The 22,125-nt window shown below is 44.6% G+C and overlaps 1 protein-coding gene and 1 non-coding gene across 2 annotated transcripts; both read right to left on the bottom strand.

Annotated features, from left to right (window-relative positions):
- Window positions 1–587: 587 nt before the first annotated feature.
- Utp11 (UTP11 small subunit processome component) lies at window positions 588–15,486 on the bottom strand. The gene is made up of 8 exons (XM_028790135.1): window positions 15,347–15,486; window positions 8,091–8,152; window positions 6,002–6,104; window positions 5,399–5,512; window positions 4,398–4,491; window positions 4,168–4,298; window positions 1,872–1,982; window positions 588–1,157 (listed from the first exon to the last, which is right to left on the bottom strand). The coding sequence occupies exons 1-8, from the start codon at window positions 15,407–15,409 to the stop codon at window positions 1,074–1,076; spliced, it is 762 nt and encodes a 253-aa protein (XP_028645968.1). The 5' UTR covers window positions 15,410–15,486; the 3' UTR covers window positions 588–1,073.
- Window positions 15,487–19,159: 3,673 nt separating this feature from the next.
- LOC114641063 lies at window positions 19,160–19,263 on the bottom strand. The gene has a single exon (XR_003714240.1). It is a non-coding gene; the product is annotated as a U6 spliceosomal RNA (small nuclear RNA).
- Between the last annotated feature and the right edge of the window lie 2,862 nt (window positions 19,264–22,125).

Raw genomic sequence — 22,125 nt, 5'->3', positions numbered from 1 at the left:
GCTCCATATAGCCTGGGGTCTGTATTCTCAGATGAAGTCATTTATGACCTTGGAATCAGCAATTGGCCCGGAGAGGGGCAGGAACAGAGCCAGCCCTAGTGTTCTGATGTGAACTTCCTGAACAAACAGGAGCCCTATGAGGTCCTTATTCTAAGTCTGTTTATTTCTACATGCAAGGAGGGAGAAATGGACTCTTGGACAACTTATGAAGCCACCCAAATAAATAAGAAGAAGAAGATCTCTCTCCCAACTGTACAAAACATTTAATCCTTAAAACAGATTACTTCAGCTGACCTAACACCCCACACTTGCAATCCCAGCAAACGGGGGGGCACAGACAGGTGGGTCCCTGGGGCTCACTGGCTGGCCAGCCTAGTCTCATCAATGAACTGGAGGCCAATGAGACAGTGTCTGAAAACAAGACGACTTACTCTAAGGGATGACACTGGGGTAGTCCTATGGCCTCCACATGCACCACCACACATGTGCACTCACACGAACACACACATACACAAAACAAGGATTTTACCTTTTACTATTGATTTTATATAACCTTTGAAAAATTCAGAAATGTAATAAAAATGAAATAGAGCTAATGATTTAATTAAAAATCAGAATGTAAAATTTAAAGAGAATGACAAAACAAAAATATAAACAAAAACTGATGTATAACTCTCCCAAATGGCACCATAAACCAGAAACACCCGTAGTGGCTGTTCATATCAGTAGCCCTAGCTCCTGCTATGGAATAAATATATTGTTCTTAAATACTGAGAATGGAAATGTATTCATCTATTTTCTACTTTGCTATATGAGATTATATGACTCTTCTGGGGAAAAACAAGTACTATATGTAAGAGACTCAATTCATCAATATAGAAACAATGATACTGGGGAAGGGCTTTACTATTTTTATAGAAAGATGTCAAGTCTTGGATTGACAGTAAGTCATGAATACAAAACAGGAAGACCATGCTGTTTGAACTAATAAAATCTGAAGTGATTACAAAAGAAAGGAAGAAAAAGATAAGAATTCTTTTCGATACAGAATGCTGAGGCTTATTTTAAAGACATCAACGTTTTCGGCGAGTCTGGAATCTGTAAATAGCTGGGGAGTTCACTGTTTCTTTCTTCACCTTCACCTTCTGAGTTTTATCCTGTAAGAGTAAAAAGGTGGCCAGTAAACATAAACAGGCTTCATAAAGCAACCAAGGCTTTTAGTAGTCTGGCCAAGCGGCAGGCCCAATCCAGCCCTCTCCAAGTTCAGAAGAGACTTAGGCACCCACTGCATGGAGCCACCTAACCTCTCTGGGAGCCCAGAGAATGCTACCAGCTGGGGACAGTCTGGGAAAATTGAGGAGCGGCCAGCCCAAGTAATTATTTTGTTTAAATTATAAATTTAATTCTCTCTCAGAACCTCAGTTGAGAAAGGCCAACCTAAATGATCTGCAAGGCTGGAGAATTTGACATTTAGAGGAGCGGTGATTCGAAAGAGCTTCTTAAATTCCTTAGCTCTGCTATTTAACTGCACAATGTTGTCTATTTTTAAACACCAGTGAGTGGCATGCACTGTTTTGTTAACCTGTTTAAATGTTACGGGAGCTGCTCATAAGCTATAAAGTCCATATGCTACCTGATCCTACCCTTTGCTGCTCTAAAGCACTGACTAATAACTCCCTTATTACCTTCTTAATCAAGAAACACTTCAACAGTGTCAGAGCAATAGACACCGGCTCAAACCATTGCCCCCAAGGAGCAGACATTTTACTGGTGTTGATTTACACACAGCCTAGATCCAGTCTCAGTTAAGACCTTTATAAGAAAAAAGGAAGAAAGAAAGAAGAAGAGAAGGCTCAAGGCTCCCCCCTTACCATGAGGTCTTTGCGCGTCTGGATTTTCTGGGCAACAACAAACAGCTGCTTCTCCCGCTCGATTCGCTGCTTCAAACAGTCATACTGCTTCTGTCGTTCTTTGGCTATCCGCTGCAGAAGAAACACTTATTCTCAATAAAACAAAGCAAGTACAAGTGAGAACCTGGTTCCTGAGTCCAACTGCATCAATGGTGCCATCAGCTCCCTCCTTCTGGTATCAACTCAGCCATTACAGTGAAGAGACCCACTTTAAAAACAGCTCATTCTGTAAGCAAGACTTACAGCAACCATGGAGACTTTCCACCAATATCATTTTACAGATGCAGAATGAAACCCAGAGAAGAAAAGCAACTGGCCTAAGGGTAGGTAGATGGTTTGCCTAAATCACAGTCAGGTCTGTCCTGAGCCCCCCAGTGTTCCCAGAGGTATAAGTGGCCTCAGCCTCTGAGCACCCGGATTACTGGAGCTGAGGGCAGCACCTGCCCAGACTGCACACCTGCCAAAGTGAGCTGAGAGGAAGAGAAGGCCCAGTGGTGAGCGCTGGGCCTGAGAGCCAGATGTAAATCTCACAGAGAACAAGGAGCATTTTCAGCATGGATGGCCTGAAAGGGACTGCTAGGGACTCCTCAGAGACTATGGGAGTCCTTACACTTCAGAGACTCTGTCAGCATCTGAGGAACTAACAACTTTGGCTTCTTCTTTGAGACAGCATATAAATTGAGTATAACTCATCTGAAATGCTTGGAACCGGCATGTCTGGATTTCGAATTTGGGGGGTGTTTGGGATATTTGCATGTGCATGAGACACTTCAGGGGTGAGACCCAAGTCTAATAAATAAGAGACTCCTTATTCTTCATATATCCCTTATATACACAGCCTAAAGATAACTTCACACAGTATTTTTGGCATGCCTGTGTCTTGACTGTGGTCCATCATAGGAAGACAGGTATACAATTTTCCACTTTTACCCTATCAGCACTCAAAACACAGCAAATTTTGAAGGAGTCCAGATTTCACTGTTTCGGACTAAGAATGTTCAGCCTGTAAATGCAGAAACCTATATGTACACTTATGCACAAAATTTCAGTGTTAGGAGTGGACCTAACACTCCTCAAGCCAGTCACAGATTTTTGTATCAGTTCACACTGCAGACTTGCAGTCTACTCACTAGCAGCAGACTCTTGAAGAAAGTGATTACGCTTCACACAAAGCAACGGACTCAAGCACCACTGGGAAACCCCAGCAGGTCTAAGGCCTCTTACCTTTGTACCTGCACATGGCAGACCATTCCTCGGGGTCTGTGAGGACCACTATACTACCGGAGGAGCAGCAGTGACTCAGCTAACTGAAAATACAACTAAGGGACAGCCAGGGTTATCACGAGAAGCCCTCAGCCGGCTCCGGGGCTGAGGTGCTCCGTACGGAGCGGGGCTTGCACAGGCCTCAGACTCTGGTTCCTCGGGGCTGAGGTGCTCCGTACAGAGCGGGGCTTGCACGGGCCTCAGACTCCAGCTCTTCAGCTCTACCACAGCCTCCCAGCAGTGGCTGCAGACAGCTTTTGTTTTCACTGTATTGCACAGACTGTCAAATTTATGGGATTACCCAATATAGTCAAACTAATTAGGGGTATTTATATTACTAAAGCAAGTTTAGCTGCCTCTGAGCTAGAGGAAACTGCTGTGAAATTAAACATTGGAAGCAAAACTGATGCGGTGTAAATGATTCAAATCAAAACAGAACAGCTGTCTGCTTGAAACACATTGACAGCATTTTTTTTTAAATGAATCAGTCAGAAGTGAGAGTTCAACTCCAGAAGGCTCTGAGAAAAATCCTGTCATCTCCACAACCCAGTTATGTGATAGAAAGCACCATAAGGAAAAGTCAATACAAAATCTTGGTTACAAATGAGTACTATGAAAACATTTTAATATGTGGACCCACTGCGAAGGCTCAGGACCAAGGCAGCACATACACAACATCTCTGACTCCAACGCTCCTTCCCTGCTCTGTATTCTCTAAATGTAGACAAAGGCATTAAAAGCACAAAGGACCAGATCAGAGCCGGGATTCAAACCTGAACCTAAGCTCCTGACCACAACTGCACATGTCCTCCAAAACAAACAAACAAACAAACAAAAACTCCGCTTCCACCCCATCACCAAATCCTCTTTCCACTCTGTCAACCAAGTTTTAAAAGTTTCCCACAAATATACAAAGTGGCCACAAAAGAACCATAGACAAAGAAAAACCCAGACTCCCCCAAACGCCCATCTGAGTGCAAACAGAGATGCATACCTTGAGTCGAGTCTGAGGGGTGACTCCTTTCACTCTCTCCTTCTGCAAGGTCTCTATCCTGGGTCTATTATAGACCCTGTCAACTAGTTCTGGGGCCGTTTGCAAGTGAGTCGCAATATCAAACTTTTCAACTGAAATTCAAGACAATCTTTAAGACACAGGTTGTCTCTAACAGCACATGACACACAGTGGCATGGGAGACCATCCCAGGCGCCCTCAACATTTCATACCTTCTTTTTTGGTGTCAAAAAAGAACACATGCTTGTTCTGTTGCTTCCCCTGGAAATCCAGCAGGTGGAGCTCTGATTTCAGTCTTTCAATTTTCTGGAACATGAACAAAGCCTCTTTAAAGTGGGTTCCTCCAGAGTCTCAGAAATAAACTTGCAAAAACTTAAACATTTCACATCCTCACTGTCAGCCAGCAAAAAGTGCATGCACTTCCTTCTTCTTTCTTTTTGGTATGTTTAGGCACTGACTTTCATCCTGCATCATCACGCCTGCCTGTCATTATACTTTGTTCTCAATGGCTTGATTCTTTGAAATGAAAGCACTAACACATACCAAGCACCTCTATTTATCAAGTACTAGACTAGGCATGCCACAAACCTCAATACTGAAAATATATGACAAAAATAGGCGTTCTCATGCCGATCTCTGTGAGTTTGAAGCCAGCCTGGCATACTCTTGAAAAACAAAACAAACAAACAAAAAAGAAATAAGCATTCTCAAGGAAATTAGCTGGTTCATAACCATGGGACTAGATACTAGCAGAGGCTGAATTGAACCTACATCCGCCTCATTCTCAAACTGGAACGCTATCCACCACACTGTTTGTATTTCTAAATCATAATCGCCCCCGAGCACACTGAAGACTGGAATACACTGATAACTTGAGATTATAAAATTCTTTCCTCGGGCGGTGGTGGTGCACGCCTTTAATCCCAGCAATTGGGAGGCAGAGGCAGGCGGATTTCTGAGTTTGAGGCCAGCCTGGTCTACAGAGTTCCAGGACAGCCAGGGCTACACAGAGAAACCCTGTCTTGAAAAACCAAATAAATAAATAAATAAATAAATATTTAAAAAATAAATAAATAAATAAATAAAATTCTTTCCTCTGTTGCTGTTATTTAAACCAGAGTGTCGATATTTATTGCCCCCCAAGCACTAGGACCAGAGATATACACAGCCACAACCTGCCGTGTCCTCTCTTAACCAAAGAGTTCACTGTTACCTTCGCCTCCGCCACCCTTTTCATCTCGATGTACTTGATGTCCTGAGTCCTCATCAGCTTTAGCTGCTCTGCTGTTACTTCTTCCTTGCGCTCTTTGAAAATATGAACTCCGTCCTAAGAGTGAGGTTTAACAGACACAGTCCTTAGTAGAGTACGATCATCAGTAAGCCATTAGCATAATCCACATTTAAAACACAGACAAGCACATGCCCACACCAAGAGTAATTCAGGGCCTCAGGACACTGATGCCTACCTTGAACAGAGGACACCTCCAGTCATTTACTCTTCAAATAAGAAGCTGGGGTGTACACAGGCTGGGGTGCAACTAGGGGGTAGTACTTTGTCTAGTATGCAAACATAGTGGGTTCCATTTGCAATATCAAAATAAAAACAAATAGAAAAACAAACAGAAGATGGTGCAAAGGTAGGAGGAGCATGCTGACCAGGAAAAGGACAGCCTGCCTCAGATCTCTCACGAGGGGCACCTGGTCCAGCTGGAGAAGAGCCAAGGTAAGCCGAGGCTGCTCCCTCGCTCCACCTCACTCCCCATCCTTATTTCCCAACACACAGGCCTCCAGCGACTAGTATCTGCTTTGCACCCACCTGGAGCTTGGCCCGAGTCATTTTATAGTAGAATTCATCTGGATTTTTTTCAAGAGCCTTCTTCCGGAGAGCTCTGAGGAAATCTTGTTTTTTATGATAGTCACTAAAAAAGCAAGTCAGAAGAAATTTGTTGCAAAAAAAAAGGAAAAAAGAAAAACAACTTCCCACACAAATGAACTAACTGTGTGCATTTAAAACTTCACAGTGTGGGTGTGCACCTGTTACCTTAACACTTGGGAGAATCACAAATTTGAAATCATCTAACAGTGAGAGCTTGTTTCAACAAACAAACAAACAAACAAAAACCCTCAAAGCACACAAACCAATGAAGACCACATAAAACAAAATGTTTTAAACACACAAAGCAGTGAGCCGATCTGTCCACTGTCAACTGAGTCAAGCTGTCCATAAACCCACGATCTTCAGAGCCCTCTGTTCTAGCCACAGCTACAATTACTGCCTCCACTGCACATCCTAGGACACTAGGTAAAGCACCACCTCAAACTCCCCCAAGGGCTGCAGCGCACACTTCAGCACCAAGCTGTTGCCACGACTCAGGCCCCACTGACTGCTACACAGCACAAGTAGAGTGGTGACTTCTGCAGTCATACTGGTGGTCTGTATCTAGACTCCACTACTCTGGCTAAGTAACCCCGGGTAAGCTGAATAACCATTCTATTCCTGATTTCACATATAAGGTGGTATAATAGTAACCTACCCCAGAAGGTTGTTGGCAGGAATAAACAGACACACAACTTTATCTCCTAGAATGCCGCCTGACCCACTATAGCACTCAGGGCTGGGGCTAAGCTCACTGGTAGAGAGATTCTCTGGAAGGCATAAGGGCCCAGGTTCAAGTCTCATTTCCCTCCACAACACAAAAATGAAAGCATTCAGTACTCAGTTCTTATAATTTGCTTCAAAACTTTTGATACAGTAGGCCTGGTGCACATGCCTTTAATCCCAGCACTCAGGAAACAGAGGCAGGTGGATCTCTGAGTTGGAGGCCAGCCTGGTCTATACAGTGAGTTCCAGGACAGCCAGGGCTACACAGAGAAACCCAGTCTCAAATAACAACAACAACAAAAAGCTCTGGTATCAGCCAGGCATGATATATAAAACTGAAATCCCAAAACTAGAGAGGCTGAGGTAGGAGATCTTGAATTTGAAGCCAGCCTAGATACACAGGAAGACTGTTATAAAAATAAAATTTACAAGAAAAAAAAAAAAACAAAACTGAGGGGCTGGAGAGATAGGTCAGTGGTTAAGAACACTGACTGTTCTTTCAGAGGACCCAGGTTCAAGTCCCAGAACAGACCTGGCAGCTAACAGTCTGTAACTCCAGTTCCAAGGTGATCTGATGCCCTCTTCTGGCCTCCACAGGCATACATCAGAGGCAGAGACAAGTTCAAGTCCCAGTTCGATAGCTGTAAATTTAAGGTCAGCTTGGTCTACATAGTGAGTTTCAGCCAGCCAGGACTACATAGTGAGACTTGATTTCCAAAACTAAAATATAATAAATAAATTTTTAAAAAATTAAAACCTGAGACCTGTAGAAAAATCATCACCACCCGCCACACCAGGAGCGTGGGAGCCTCAGCTTACTTGTGTGCTAATAAGCAGTTACAAGCATTTTCAAATGAAGTAACAAAGAGAAGAATGGACATAATTGTTTATAGTGTTTTCAGAGTTCATCACCCACTCTCAGGCCCACGGATCCCTCTTTCACATCTCTTCACTCCACACCACACAGACTCAGCAAATGGAGTTTCAGATTGTATCTTTCACTTCAAGAAAAGGGAGCAAAAAATTCAAACACCAAAGTGGAGGCAAATCAATACCACTATGAGAAACCATCTGGTAGGGCATAAAAAAAAAATTATAGCGCAAGTACTCAAATAAGTAATGCTCAGTCTCAACAAAGGGAAGCTTGGGGTCACAGGAAAATATCCAACAGGCTGCCAGAGCTTCGGGTATTTTATCAATGGCAGGAAATTATTCCACAGTTAGACACTTGGGCACTTTAGCTGGAGTACGGGGATGTTGTAAGCTCTCTTGGCAGCACCTCTACCAGAAATACTGGACTCACTTTGCGCGAAGTTTATAATCTTTCTTTTTCTCCAGCAAACCCAGGCGTTTTCGAAAGCCAGGCTAAAAGACAAAAGGAAAAAGAAGCAGTTAGTTTTCTCCGCAAACACATGCAATGTGTCACCTGACAGACAAGTATCAGTGCTCAGTAAATCTGTGTCCTTGAGCCAGCCCACTACCCTGTTCCTCCCTCCTCCCTTTACTAGGCCCTGCCCATGGATGAGAGGGCTCATCCCAGAGCCAGACAGGTCACAAGCACCACCGTAGTAGGTTTCTTGGCCTATTAAGGACAGAGAGAGGCAACAATGACTCGGCACTAAGCGAGCAGTTGCCAGTTGTACTAAAATTACTACCAATTTAATCCAAGGGCTTATAAAATACTATGAAGGGAAAGCAGAGTAACAGGAGGCCACTGTGGTAAGGGAGCTAAATTTAGAGTTTTCAGACCTAGGTTCAGTCTGTGCTTTACCTCTGAACAATCTGTGACCTTGGGCAAATAAATCACTGACCTTTTCTGGGCTGTCACTTCCCTAACTATAAAATAAGACAGTAAGGCTGGGCAAATGGTGCCTGCCTGCAGTCCTGAAGCTTGGCAAGCTGAGGCAGGATTGCAAGATTAAGGCTACAGAGTAAGACCAGAGAACAGTAGAGACAAAACCAAGTACAATGGGAAAGTACTCTCTCTGACAACACTTCTACAGCATGCAGGGTTCAATGGGTACATCTTGATATATCCTTGTATACACTACCATTACCCTGACTACTTAATGTAGGGTTAAATTAGTAATGCTTATAATCCCAGAACTTGAGAAATAGAAGAGGATCAGGAGTTCAAGGCCAGCTTCAGCTACATGAAACCCTGTGTAAATTATGTGTGTGTGTGTGTGTGTACATCAGATGCCTTTATAACTGTCTGCTGTGGGGGGAAGGTTTTAGAGACAGGGTCAATTCATAATTTTTCTACATACTTGAACCCTCCCCTTGCAGAGTGCTGGAATTAAAGGTATATGCCACCATACCTGGCTTGCATTAGGGGCTGAGGATCAACCCAAAACCTCTAACATTCGAGGCAAGTACACCACCAACTGAGCTTCATCCCAGCTCTCCCTACATCAACTTAACAGCTCACAGTTACGTACCGACTCTGCTCCAAAGCAATGTGCTATGTTTACTGCATACTCCTATTTTTTCTTTATGACATTACAAAAAAAGTAAAGCGTATTCCAGAAGGGGGATGGCATTTATAGACTATATTCAAGAATGCAGACCCAAGGCTGGGGATGTACCTCAGCTGGTAGAATACTTGCCTAGGTTCAATCTACAGCATCACATAGACTAGGCAGGTGACTCACACCTTTGATCCCAACGTTCTGGAGGTAGAGGCAGGGGGATCTCTGCAAATTTGAGGCTAGCCCCTTCTACATAGTAAATCACAGTCTGTGGTCAGGATGCACTATTTCAGAGTCCATATTCTCTATCTGTCTGCTCTGAAGAACCTTTATTTGGCTTTGGTTTTGGAAGCTGGTTTTTATACAGCTCTCTTTGACTTCAAACTCATGATCTCATGCCTCAGCCTCCTGGAAGTGACCCTGCTTTTGAGACTGTGCCTCATTCTGTAGCCCAGGCTGGACAGTAGATGTGCACCACTGCACCCAGTCCACTCCTCAGAACCACCTTGACTTCTGAGGCTGCAGGTTCGTGTCTCTACTGAACTCGGGATAGTGACTGGGATGGGATTTTACAGTCAGCGTTGTCACCGCTTCACCTTTCAAGGGATAACATAACCCACTGTGCACAATGACAATCTAGGGGTGGGAAGATGCTTCACAAGTAAATGTCTGCCACTATGCCTAAGTTTGATCCCCTAGGACCTTCATGATGGAAACAGAGAACTGACTCCCCGAACACTGTTCTCTAACCTCCATAACCACTCCCTGGCATGGCTGCCCAAAACACCCACCCAAACCAATATGTAAATGTGATTTTAAAAAATTTAAACTGTGTATGCCAGCACAAGCACTCAGTCAAAGCCTTCAGGAGACAATAAATAGGTGAATCTCTGTGAGTTCAAGGCCAGCCTGGTCTACACAGAGTGCAAGGCCAACCAAGGCTACATAGTTAAATACTGTCTCAAAAAAGACTTTCCTAATTTTTTTTTTCAAAATTATTTTTATGGGTGGTGAAGGCACACCTTTAATCCCAGCACTCAGGAGGCAAAGGTAGTCAGATCTCTGAATTTCAGCCCTTCTTGGTCTACATAGCAAGTTTCAGGACAGCGTAAAGCTTCAAAAGAGAAAGAGAGCAGGAGAGAGGGAGGGAAAGGGGGTGAGAGGGAGAAAAAGAGGGAGAAAAGGAGAGGGAGAGAGACAGACTGAGATGCTTAGTCAAAAAATGGGACTAGAGAGATGGCTCAGTAGTTTTTAAGAGCACTGGCTATTCCTCCAGAGGATCTGGGTTCAATTCTCACATGGCAGCTCACAATTGTCTGTTACTCCAATTCCAGGGGAATCAAACATCCTCACACAGACATACATGCAGGCAAAACACTAATGCATATAAAATAAAAATAGAGTTTAAGAAATTATTTTGGTTTTTGTTTTCTTTTTAGTTTTTTTTTGTTGATTGGTTGGTTGGTTGGTTGGTTTTTTTGTTTGTTTGTTATTGTTATTGTTTGGTTTTCTGAGACAGGGTTATCTCTGTGTAGTTCTAGCTGTCCTGGAACTTGCTCTGTAGACCAGGCTGACCTCGAGATCAAAAAATCCATCTGCCTCCTGACTGCTGGGATTAAAGTCATGAGCTACCATCCTGGCTAGATTTGTTTTATATGTATGAGTGTTTTGCGTGAACATACATATGTGTACCACATGCATGCCTGGTACCCTGCAGGTCAGACAAAAGCATCAAATGCCCTGAAACTCAAGTTATGGATGGTTGTAAGCTACCATATGGATGCTGGGAACCAAACCTGAGTCTTCTGCAAGAGCACTAAATGCTCTTACCTGCTGAGCCATTTCTCCAGTATCCATGATAGCTTTCCACAAAAAAATTTTAAATGACTTATTTTTATTTTATATGCATTTGTGTTCTACCTGCATGTGTGTGTATAAGGGTGTCAGATCCTCTGAAACTGAAGCTACAGGCAGGTGTGAGCTGCCATGTGGGTGCTGAGAACTGAACCCAGGTCCTCTGGAAGAAGAGCCAGTGCTCCCTACCACTGAGCCATCTCTCCAGACCACTAGCTTTTATTTTTAATACAGCAAATGGAGGGAGACTGACAGAGAAAGACATTTCAAAGGTCTAGGGACAACAGAGAAGGAAGTCTTGAAATCACTAGTGTGTAACTGTACATGTACGTGACAGAGGAAACCAGACACGGCGTGTGAACCAGTTTACACATTTACCTCCTCAACACAAGCATCGAGCTTCCACTGCCTCAAAAGGAAGAGGACAAAGAAACAACAACAAACCCAAATTCAAAAATGATTCAGGCGTTGCTTAGAAATCCCTTTCTTGCCGGGTGGTGGTGGCGCACACCTTTAATCCCAGCCCTTGGGAGGCAGAGGCAGGCGGATCTCTGAGTTCGAGGCCAGCCTGGGCTACACAGAGAAACCCTGTCTCGAAAAAAAAAATCCCTTTCTTTTATGTTAATCTAAGTCAACTATTTGCAATTGTGATTCTAGATATGAAATTTAATCTCTTAAAGCACCAGGTTCCTAATTTGTAAAATGGAATGACATCTATCTCCTAAGGACACTGTGAAATTAGGAGGCAATCTTTGTACAGCATGTCGGACTGTTTCTACCACACCCCAAAGGTAACTGTTTCAAGCAGAATGTACTGTAATCCCAGCATCCACCAGGTGAAGCAGAAGGATCACAAACTGAAATTTGAGGTAAGTCTTAAGTTAAATAGGAAGATCTTGTCTCCAAAAAAAAAAACCAAAGTACTAGCTTTGCCTTCAAAAGCAAACTGACCGCCCAGTCCAGCACACTTCCCCACATGCCCTAGACCTCCACCCTCTCCATACATGTTCCTCATCTGATACTTTAATTTTTTTTCATTTTATGTGTATGACTGATTGCTTTTATGCCTGTGCATTACAAGTGTGCCTAGTGCCCAAAGAGGCCAGAGAGCCTCAGACACCCTAGAACTGGAGTTACAGATGGTTGTGAGCTGATGTGGGTGCTGGGAACTGAACCTGGGTCCCCTGGAAGAACAGCCAGTGCTCTTAAGCACTGAGTCATTCTCCACTCCCCACTTCTGGCATTCTTTTTTTTTTTTTTTTCGAGACAGGGTTTCTCTGTATAGCCCTGGCTGTCCTGGAACTCACTCTGTAGACCAGGCTGGCCTCGAACTCAGAAATCCGCCTGCCTCTGCCTCCCAAGTGCTGGGATTAAAGGCGTGCGCCACCAACGCCCGGCTCACTTCTGGCATTCTTAACGTGCCACCTCTTATAAAACTGCCTCTAGCTGAGCAGTGGTGGTGTACACATTGAATCCCAGCACTCAGGAGGCAGAGGCTGGCAAATCTCTGTGAATTGGAGGCTAGCCTGGTCCACACAGAGTATTAGACCAGCCAAGGTTACATTGTGAAACACTGTCTCAAAAACAAAAGCAAACAAATAGAAAGTTGCCTCTATACTCTTGAAAACCTGATACATTTTTCTGGCTTTGTCAGCTCTGGCTGCACCTCTTCACAGCACTTGACCCGTCTGAGTTTTCATTTCCTCAGGAAAGTGTGGACACAATAACCTGCTTGCACACAGCTGCTCTGAGGTAAGTGGCAGTCACCCATTTACACTGCAAGTTCTGTCTACTCCTGCTTTTAGATAGGTCCATATACAGTCTCACAAATAAGATGTTAAAATCCATTACTGTTGGTGTAATGACTCAGTGGGTAAAGTCACTTGCCACCAAGTTTACTGACTTGAATTTGAACCTGGGACAGACTCCTGAAAATTATCCTCTGACCTCCACAAAGCTGTGGCACCAATACATATATGGTTAAATAAAAATACATGTAAAATAAACAATTTTAATCCATGTACAATACTGCTTCCACTAAGCATGCACTCTGATAAAGGCTACTAAGCAGGAAGAGGGAACTGTGACAAAGAAGGCAGTGCTATCACCTCTGAGGCCTTTTATCTAAGATCTACTACAAAAGGATTTTTAAACCATAAGAAAGAAAGAGGGAAGCCGGGCAGTGGTTGCGCATACCTTTAATCCCAGCACTTGGGAGGCAGAGGCAGGCAGATCTCTGAGTTCCAGAGTTTGAGGCTAGCCTGGTCTACAGAGTGAGTTCCAGGACAGCCAGGGGTTACACAGAGAAACCCTGTCTCAAAAGAAACAAAAAAAAAAAAAAAAGAAAGAAAGAAAGAAAGAAAGAAAGAAAGAAAGAAAGAAAAGAAAAGAAAAAAAAGAAAAAAGAAAGAAAGAGGGAAAGAGGAAAGAGAGGTCTCAACTCTACAGCATCAGTCAGCTGCATGGCTTCAGAGATAATGTCCTTTTCTTCAGGATCTGTAAAGCAGGTATCTCTAAAGACCCTTCAGTTGCATATATGGGTTTTGTCTGTTGTTGCTGGGGTTTAATTTTGTGTATATGCATGATATATGTGTGCGTGGGTACACATGCCATGGCATATATGGAGGACAGAGGACAACATAAGAGTCCACCCTCAAAAAAGGAAGCCATGAAATTGAAAGACCAAGCAGTGGTATCTGGGGGTGTTGAGGGTCGGAAAGGGAAGAAATGTAACTAAGTTATAATCTCAAAAATGAAGAAGAAAGAAAGAGTCCACTCTTTCCTCCCTGTAGTATGTGAGTTCTGAGGATCTGACTCAGGTTGCCAGGCTGTGCAGCAAGCACATCTACTAGCTGAGCCGTTTTACCAGTCCAGTTTGTTTTGTTGAGATACTGTCTCACATAGCCCAGAATATCCTAAAACCTGATGGGTTACCCTGAACTATTGATCCTCTCGCCTTTAAAAAGAAAAAGAAAAAAATATTTATTTGAGGGGTTAAAGAGATGGCTTAATAGATAAAAAGCACGTTCTTCTCGTCCAGAAGATCCAAGTTCATTTCCCAGCACCCATACGAGGATATCAAACAAATCACAGCTACATAGAGCCCCAGCTCCAGGAGGAGCTCCCACAGATATATGCACTCAGGCACATATGCACACACACCCACACACAAGTTAATTTTTTAATTTAAAAAAATGTTATTGTGTGTGTGAGTGAGAAAGGAGGGGGGAGGGAGGGAGGGAGGGAGAGAGGGAGAGAGGCAGAGAGGGAGAGAGGCAGAGAGGGAGAGAGAGAGGATGTGAGTTCAGAGCCTAAAGAGGCCAGAGGGGGTGGTGGACTTCCTAGAGTGGAGTTACAGGTATTTGTGAGCTGGGTGCTGGGATTTGAACTCTGAGAGAGCAGCCAAGTACTCTTAATCATTACGCCCTCTCTCCAAGGCTTGTTAAAACCAGTTAGTATGTGATTTCTGAGAATAGTAAAGTGGATAAAGTACATCTTTATTTCTATCGCATAGCCAAACCCCAACACATTCTCCTCAGAAAATCCACACCTATTTATTCTAACTAAATTTAGTGGGGGATTCCCTCCCTCCCTCCCTTCTTCCTTCCTAACAAGTACTAAATCTACTGGCCTGCACTTGCTAGGCAAACTGTTCACCATTGAGGTTTATGTCTAGAATTTTTTTTAGATTGTTATTTTGAGTCAGGTCTAAGTTGCCCAGGCAGGCCCTGATTTTGTGCTCCTTCTGCCTTGGCCTCTTTGGTAGCTATAATTATAGACCTGGGCTATGAGGTCCAGCAAAGTTTGTTAATGGTCAAGACACTCTCCAGAAGGGTTAAGAAAAGCACCACGATTTTAGAGGGAGGTATAGAACAGATCTACACGAACTACAAATCCCATGCCAAAAGTTGGGCCCACTTTAGGGACACCCCTGCAATTCGTCGGTTGTGGGGCGTCTACTGTGGCTGGTCACATTAGTTTGACTTTGGCCTCAATTTCCAGGGAAAGGCATCTGACACACCTTGCCTCACTCAATTACCCACTGAACCTTCCACCGTAGAGAATGACAATCCCCCTAACCCGGTCCCCTGGTCTCCCCGAGAAGCCACGCCAGGGTCAGGCCCCATGTGTCGGGTATTGACAGAAGGCAGATGCTCAGTCAGGTATCAGGATGCTGGGACAGCAAGGGGGCGGAGGCCACCGGCAGACGCCCGTAGGGCCTGTGAGGGCCTACCTGGCTTCGTTCTCGGTGTTCCCGCTGCCGGGTCTTGGCTGCCTTGCGAAAAGCCGCCGACATGCCTACTGAGGTCTAAGAAATGCTCCGCAAACTCCACCACCGCGATTGCACTACCCAACAGCCAGGTCCGCCAAGACTACCGGAAGTGGGCCTACTGCTTGCGGCTTGCTATGCAGCCTATCAGAAGCCTGCTTTACCGGAAATACATCCCCGCTCAGCCCGAACAGGAGGCTTCTGGGAGATGTAGTTTCCTAAGCTAGAGTCTTGGGATTTCTTCAGCGCCCTCAGTCGTCAGAGAGTGTTCACGGGTTCAGAGACCTAGCCTTTGCTCTGGGCTGCACGTTGGCATCTGGGAACACGTGGTTGGCACTGCTCTCTGGCTGAGCTCAGCTTTCATGTGCGCATGTGCTGTCACCTGCGACTTGGCTTGGGTTAAAATTCTAAGTAGAATGTGGCTCACACCTTTAATTCCAGCTCTCTGGAGGCAGAAGCTGGCAAATTTCTGTGACCTGGTCTTGCATAGTGATTGCCAGGCCAGCCAGGGCTATATAGTGAAATGAAACCCAGTCTAAAAACAAACAAAACAAAAACTAGAAATAACGTGAATCTTACAGTATACTGGAAAGATCATTTGAAAACTACATTTGGTTCCTCAGATGACTTCTGGCTGCGTTGCATGACTTTGAGCTGATTTTAACGAGGATCACTTTTCTCACCCATAACACGAACATAAGAGCAGGCTGGTCTTGCTCATAGGAATATAAAGGGCACTGAGATGCAGAATTGTATCTATAAGCAGCATAGAAAAGAATCATATAATGGCAATAAAGTTCTGAGTCCTTCACAATCATCAAAGCTGTGAAGTCTGCCTGGCAGACTTAACACAAGGTAGTATAATGTGTTGGACAGAGCCTTGAACTGTGGAGGGAATATTCTGATCCCACCTCTGTTCTTAACCAAAAAAATGTTAGTTTTGCTTAGGCTTGGTATCCACATCTAGTTGTAAAAGAATAATTCTGGCCGGGTGGTGGTGGCGCACGCCTTTAATCCCAGCACTTGGGAGGCAGAGGCAGGCGGATTTCTGAGTTCGAGAGTTCAAGGCTATCCTGGTCTACAGAGTGAGTTCCAGGACAGCCAGGGCTACACAGAGAAACCCTGTCTCGAAAAACCAAACCAAAAAAAAAAAAAAAAAAAGAATAATTCTGTACCCTCAGGATTGTGAGGTTTAAATGACATTATATGTTTTCAGTGCTTAATGTTGGGTTTACTTGTTAATATGTTCACAATAAAATTGTTTTGTTTCTGGTTTTGTTTTGTTTTGTTTTTTGGTAGTTTGTTTTATTGGGTTTGGCTTAGTCTAATTAGGTTTGGTGTTTTGAGGCAGTGTCTAGCTATGTAGGCCTGGCTGCACTGAAACTCATAGACCAAGCTGACCTCAGATTCACCGTGATCTCTTGCATCTGCAAAGAGCTGGGATTACAAGTGTGTGACAGTGTGCCCAGCTATCCTGTTATTTTTGTCACCACTAAAGCTACCCTTAAGTAGCACAAGAGAGAGCTGGACCTGGCCAGCATCACAGCAGTGTTTGGATTTGTTTGTGCTCTCTCCCCCACAACCCCCTTGGGGGCCACCCCCACCCGGGTATGTTTTCATCTGTTGGCGTTTGGAATCTTTTCCACTACGTGAAACTAATCTTCAGCAGGCTCTCTTTTGTTTTTGTTTTTTTGAGACAGGATGTCACAATGTAGTTCTAGCTGTCCTAGAAGTCAGTGTAGACCAGGCTGGCCTTGAACTCACAGATATCCACCTGCCAAGTGCTGGAATTAAAGGCATGTACCATTACACAGGTTTTGCAGGCTTCCACAGACTCTTTAATTGCATCCATTCTACATGACACTGGTCACCTCTCACGCTGAAGAATGCCGAGGAAATCCTCTTCAGAGTTCAGGGGACAAGTGGATATGAAAAAGGTCACAGTATAAAAAGTCTTTTTCCTGCCTCTACACACTTGATCTTTATTTGCCCAGTTAGGTACACATGCATGAGGGAAACTCCATTTTGTTTGTCATCCTTGGAAACAAGCTACTTCATGATCTAGTGTGGGACCACCTTCCCAGTCTCATCTCAAGAAGCTTAGCTATCTGATAAATGACCGGATGGTAGCTGTATCCACTCCTGCCTTGTCCCCTGAAGAAGTATTAGTGACCAGCAGCATCTGGGGAAGCCATCATTGTACCCTGGAGGTAGAAGACTCTCGAGTTAACTAGCCCTAGGTTGACATTGACAAATACCACCAGCTTGGCATTTAGAGCCACATGGTCAAAATCTTTTGTTTGTTTGTTTTGTTTTTTTTTAAGACTAAAAGAGGTGGTAACTACCACACACATGGGACCTACACACAGCTTTTAGCCACGTGTGGTCTCCTCTTCCCTGCCATGCTCCGCCTGTCACTCAGTTTTTCCTCTGTTACACCCTTGTGGGCTTGAGAGCACAAAGGACGTTTCTAGGGATTTGAAAGAGAGTATTTACTAAGCTTAAGGCTTGTGAGGGCTCTGCATATTGCAGCATTAAGAGTGAGCAATAAAGCCAGGGAAGGAAGGGCATTTTCTCACTAGGAGGAAGGAGGTCTTGTGGTTGAAGGCACCAGAGAGTGATTCAGCAGCCAGAGGAAGCCATGAGCGGCTTGGCAGAAGAGAGCCAGAGAAGTCTTTTGAAAACTCTTGCAAAGTAAGAAGACAAGATGGGGCTTCTTGAGTTTGAGGTAGGGAAGTGTGCGTAGGGATCTCCTGGGTGGGAGGGAACAAGCACTCCCCTCCCTTAGTTGAAGCAGGTCTCCAAGCACTCTGCTTCCAGCTCTGGCTCAGGCACACCTGTTTCTCAAGAAGGTGGAGAAGACAGATGGGGAACAGGAACAGAGAGAACATGAGGCTGCTCCCTGAACTCCCTGGGGCACATCTTTCTGGGCCAATGGAAAGAGAGTGAGCAGGGAAATGTGAGCCCACTGGAAATGGAGAGGAGAAAGGGCACAGCCCCCATGTCCTAGGTCTCCCTCCCCAAGGCCGGCCAAGGCCACAGATCTCCTAACTTTCTCTGACCTTTAGACTCTCAGTCCTAACAGCAGAACCTTACCACTTGACCATGAAAGGGAAGGAGGGATGGCTCCCGCCTACTGATGACGTAGTTTCTGGTTTTATCCAGTCCTCAGCTATGCTATCCTTGAGGGAGAGGCTGCCTTCCAGAGGTTCACTGACTATCCAGGTGATGGTTAGGCTCACTTGGCATGAGAAGCTTTGACATTTGACAGTCTGAGTTTCAATCTTGACTTTGACACTCTTGGCAGCTACCTACTGTATTTGTGTTCCCCTTCTGTACCCCTCTCCCTCTCCTCATTCCCTCTTTCTTTACAGGGACTCACTATGTAGCTCTGCCTGGCTGTATAGACCAGACTGACCTCCAGCTCACAGAAATATGTCTACCTATGCTTCTTCAGTGCTAAGATTAAAGGTGTAGGCCACCACAGGTCTAGCCTCCATTTTTCTGTTTGTTTGTCGTTGTTGTTGTTGTTGCAGGTTAAATGATTTTAATGAAACATAATTATACAATAAAAATTTATTTAAAGGAGCTGGAGCGATGATTCAGAAGTTAAGAGTACGGGCTGCTCTTCCAAAGGACTGTGGTTCAAATCACAGCACCCATGTGGCAGCTTACAACAGTCTGTAACTACAGTTCCAGAGGATCTGACCCCCCTCATACAGACATATACGCAGGCAGAACTCCAATGTACATAAAATAAATCATAAACATTATTTTTAAAATATGGATTATTTTATGAATTTTCAAGTCATCCCTGCACAGGGACCATGTTAATCTTTGTATCACTCCAATTTTAGTACCTGTACTGCTGAATCCAGTACCAGTTTTCTCACCTTTGAAAAGATTAGAAATGCATATTTAGGGCTGGTGAGACAGCTCCGTGGGTAAAAGAACTTGGTGTATGAGCCTGCTGATCTTAGTTCCTGACCTAAACCCATGCTGGCAGAATCTGACTGACTCCAAGCAAGACAGCAAGATGCCTCAGTGGGCAAAAGCACTTGCCACCAAGCTGACTGTCCCCAGGAACGACATGGTAAGAAGAAAAAACTCATTCCCACAAGTAGCCCCTGACTTCCTACATGTGCATCCACACACACACACACACACACACACACACACACACACTTTTTAGATATATTTTTATTTATGTGTATATGTTTGTCTTTGTGTGAGTGAATGTCACCTGTGCTCCTGACTGAGGCCAGAAGAGGGCATCAGATTTCTTAAAGCTGGAGTTGCAGGCTACTTTGAGGTGCCAGATCTATCTATATGCTGGGAACTGAGCTCAGGTCTTCCGGAGAAGTAGTGAACTGGCTACTTTTTATGTTAAACTGACACAAACTAGAGTAATTTTGGAAGATGGAAACTCAATTAAGAAAACGTCCCCACAGGATTGTCCTGTAGGAAAATCTATGGTTCACTTGTTTGATGGATGGTTGGTATGGATGGTTGGTATGGATGGTTGGTATGGATGGTTGATATGGATGGTTGGTATGGATGGTTGGCATGGATGGTTGGTATGGATGGTTGGCATGGATGGTTGGTATGGATGGTTGATATGGATGGTTGGTATGGATGGTTGGTATGGATGGTTGGTATGGATGGTTGGTATGGATGGTTGGTATGGATGGTTGGCATGGATGGTTGGTATGGATGGTTGGCATGGATGGTTGGTATGGATGGTTGGTATGGATGGTTGGTATGGATGGTTGGTATGGATGGTTGATATGGATGGTTGGTATAGATGGTTGGTATGGATGGTTGGTATGGATGGTTGGTATGGATGGTTGGTATGGAGAGGCCCTGCTCAATGTGGCTGGTGCCACCCCTGGGCTAGTGGTCTTGGGTGCTATAAAAAACACCAGGCTGAGCAACTCATGAGAAAGAAACCAGTAAGTAGCATGTTCCGCCGTGGTTTTTACCCAGGCTTCTGCTCTGCTTGAGTTCCTGTCCAGACATCTCTTGGGCTGCTGCAGTGTGGAACTGTAAGCTAAAGTAAACCCTTGGCTCTCTAACTTGCTTTTGGTCATGGTGTTAGAAAGCTAACGCCAAGCAGGCTCATGCACCAAGCCATCTCTCAAGCCCCCTCATCAGAGGACTCCAGAGATTTGTCCTCCGACCTCCAACACAAGCACACAGGTACACTAGCACACACTTGTGAGGCCACATACACATACAAACCACCAACAAATACAATATATATATATATATATATATATATATATATATATATATATATATAAACACAATACTTACATGAGTTCATGTATGTAATGTGTTTAGGGAATGGTGCAAACTGGAGCTCACAGAGTCTTGGCTCTTGGTAAGGCCCTTAAGTAGCACTTCAAGCCTTAAAAGAAGAAGAAGGAGGAGGAGGAGGAGGAGGAAGAGGAGGAGGAAGAGGAGGAGGATCCAAGATGAAGCACCTTTACTGCTCACTCTTGACTCTTCCTTTCGCGAAGACTCTGTCCTAGTTATGATTTTTATTGCTGTGAGGAAACACCATGACCAAAAAGCAAGTTGGGGAGGAAATAGTTTATTTGACTTATATTTCAACAACATAGCACATCGTCGAAGGACATCAGGACAGGAACACAGACAGGGCAGGAACCTTGAGGCAAAAGCTGATGGGGAGGCCATGGAGAGGTGCTGCTTACTGACTTGCTCATCATAGCTTTCTCAGCCTGCTTTTTTATGGCATCCAGGACCACCAACCCAGGGATGGCACCACCCACAGTGGGCTGGGCTGGGTCCTCCCCATCAATCGCTAATTAGAAAAATGCCCTACAGGCTAGCCTGATCTTCTAAAAACATTTTCTCAATTAAGGTTTCCTCCTTTCAAAAACTCTAGCTTGTGTCAAGTTGACATAAAACTAGACAGCACAGTTTCCCATCTCCACTTGGTGTCAGGACAGACAGACCCCTCTTGCTGTCTACTCCAGCCAGGAATGGTGGTGTTTCCTGCATTCCTGTACACAGAGTTTCCTAGATCTGGGAGACAAGTCCCAGAGGAAGAGCCCACCCTCAGACTGTCTATTCCCTCACTAGACTCCTGATAGCAGGTGCCTGGCAGGGAGTGGCAGGGGATCCAAATGAAAGCAGTGTTTTCATATCTCATTTATTGCAGGTCAAACACTGGAATAGATACTGGGAATGCAGTAGTAAACAAAAACAACCTAACTTCTGCCCTCCCTCGTGACATTTGCAATTTAAGAATCAACAACATTTAGGCCATTCTTTAACTTTGAAAGGAAACCTGGCCTGGAGGCTGTCTTAGGACCTAGGAACCAGACCTGTGCTACAGAAGGGAAGGATCCTCACCAGCCTTAAAGGGTCTTAATCCCCTGCAATTCTAGCTTGGCTGGATGCAGCCTTGGATCAGGGGAGCCTCTCTGTGTATCTGAATCATCACGGAGATGCAAAGGTTATTACCAGGGTTTGTTGTCTCTTGTTTTGCAAACAGCACAACAGAGCTCTTCCCCCACCCGCACCCCGCCCTCCAGATCAAGGCTATTTATTCCTAGTGACAAGCCTGAGGATCCCAGGGGGGGTGGCCTCAAGGACCTGGATGGGCCTCTTGTCCCTGGCAGGCGCCAGTTCTCCCTTCCCAGAATAGGGTAGAAGTTGGAGGGTCAGAAACTCCACAAGTTCCCTCCCTTCTTAACCACTCCTGCCTGCACCAA

Source organism: Grammomys surdaster, unplaced genomic scaffold (genome assembly GCF_004785775.1).
Source record: "Grammomys surdaster isolate TR1022 unplaced genomic scaffold, NIH_TR_1.0 125863, whole genome shotgun sequence".
In the NCBI taxonomy this organism is placed as follows: Eukaryota; Metazoa; Chordata; class Mammalia; order Rodentia; family Muridae; genus Grammomys; species Grammomys surdaster.
Note: the sequence above shows the minus strand (reverse complement) of the source record. Positions and strands in the feature narration are given on the sequence as shown.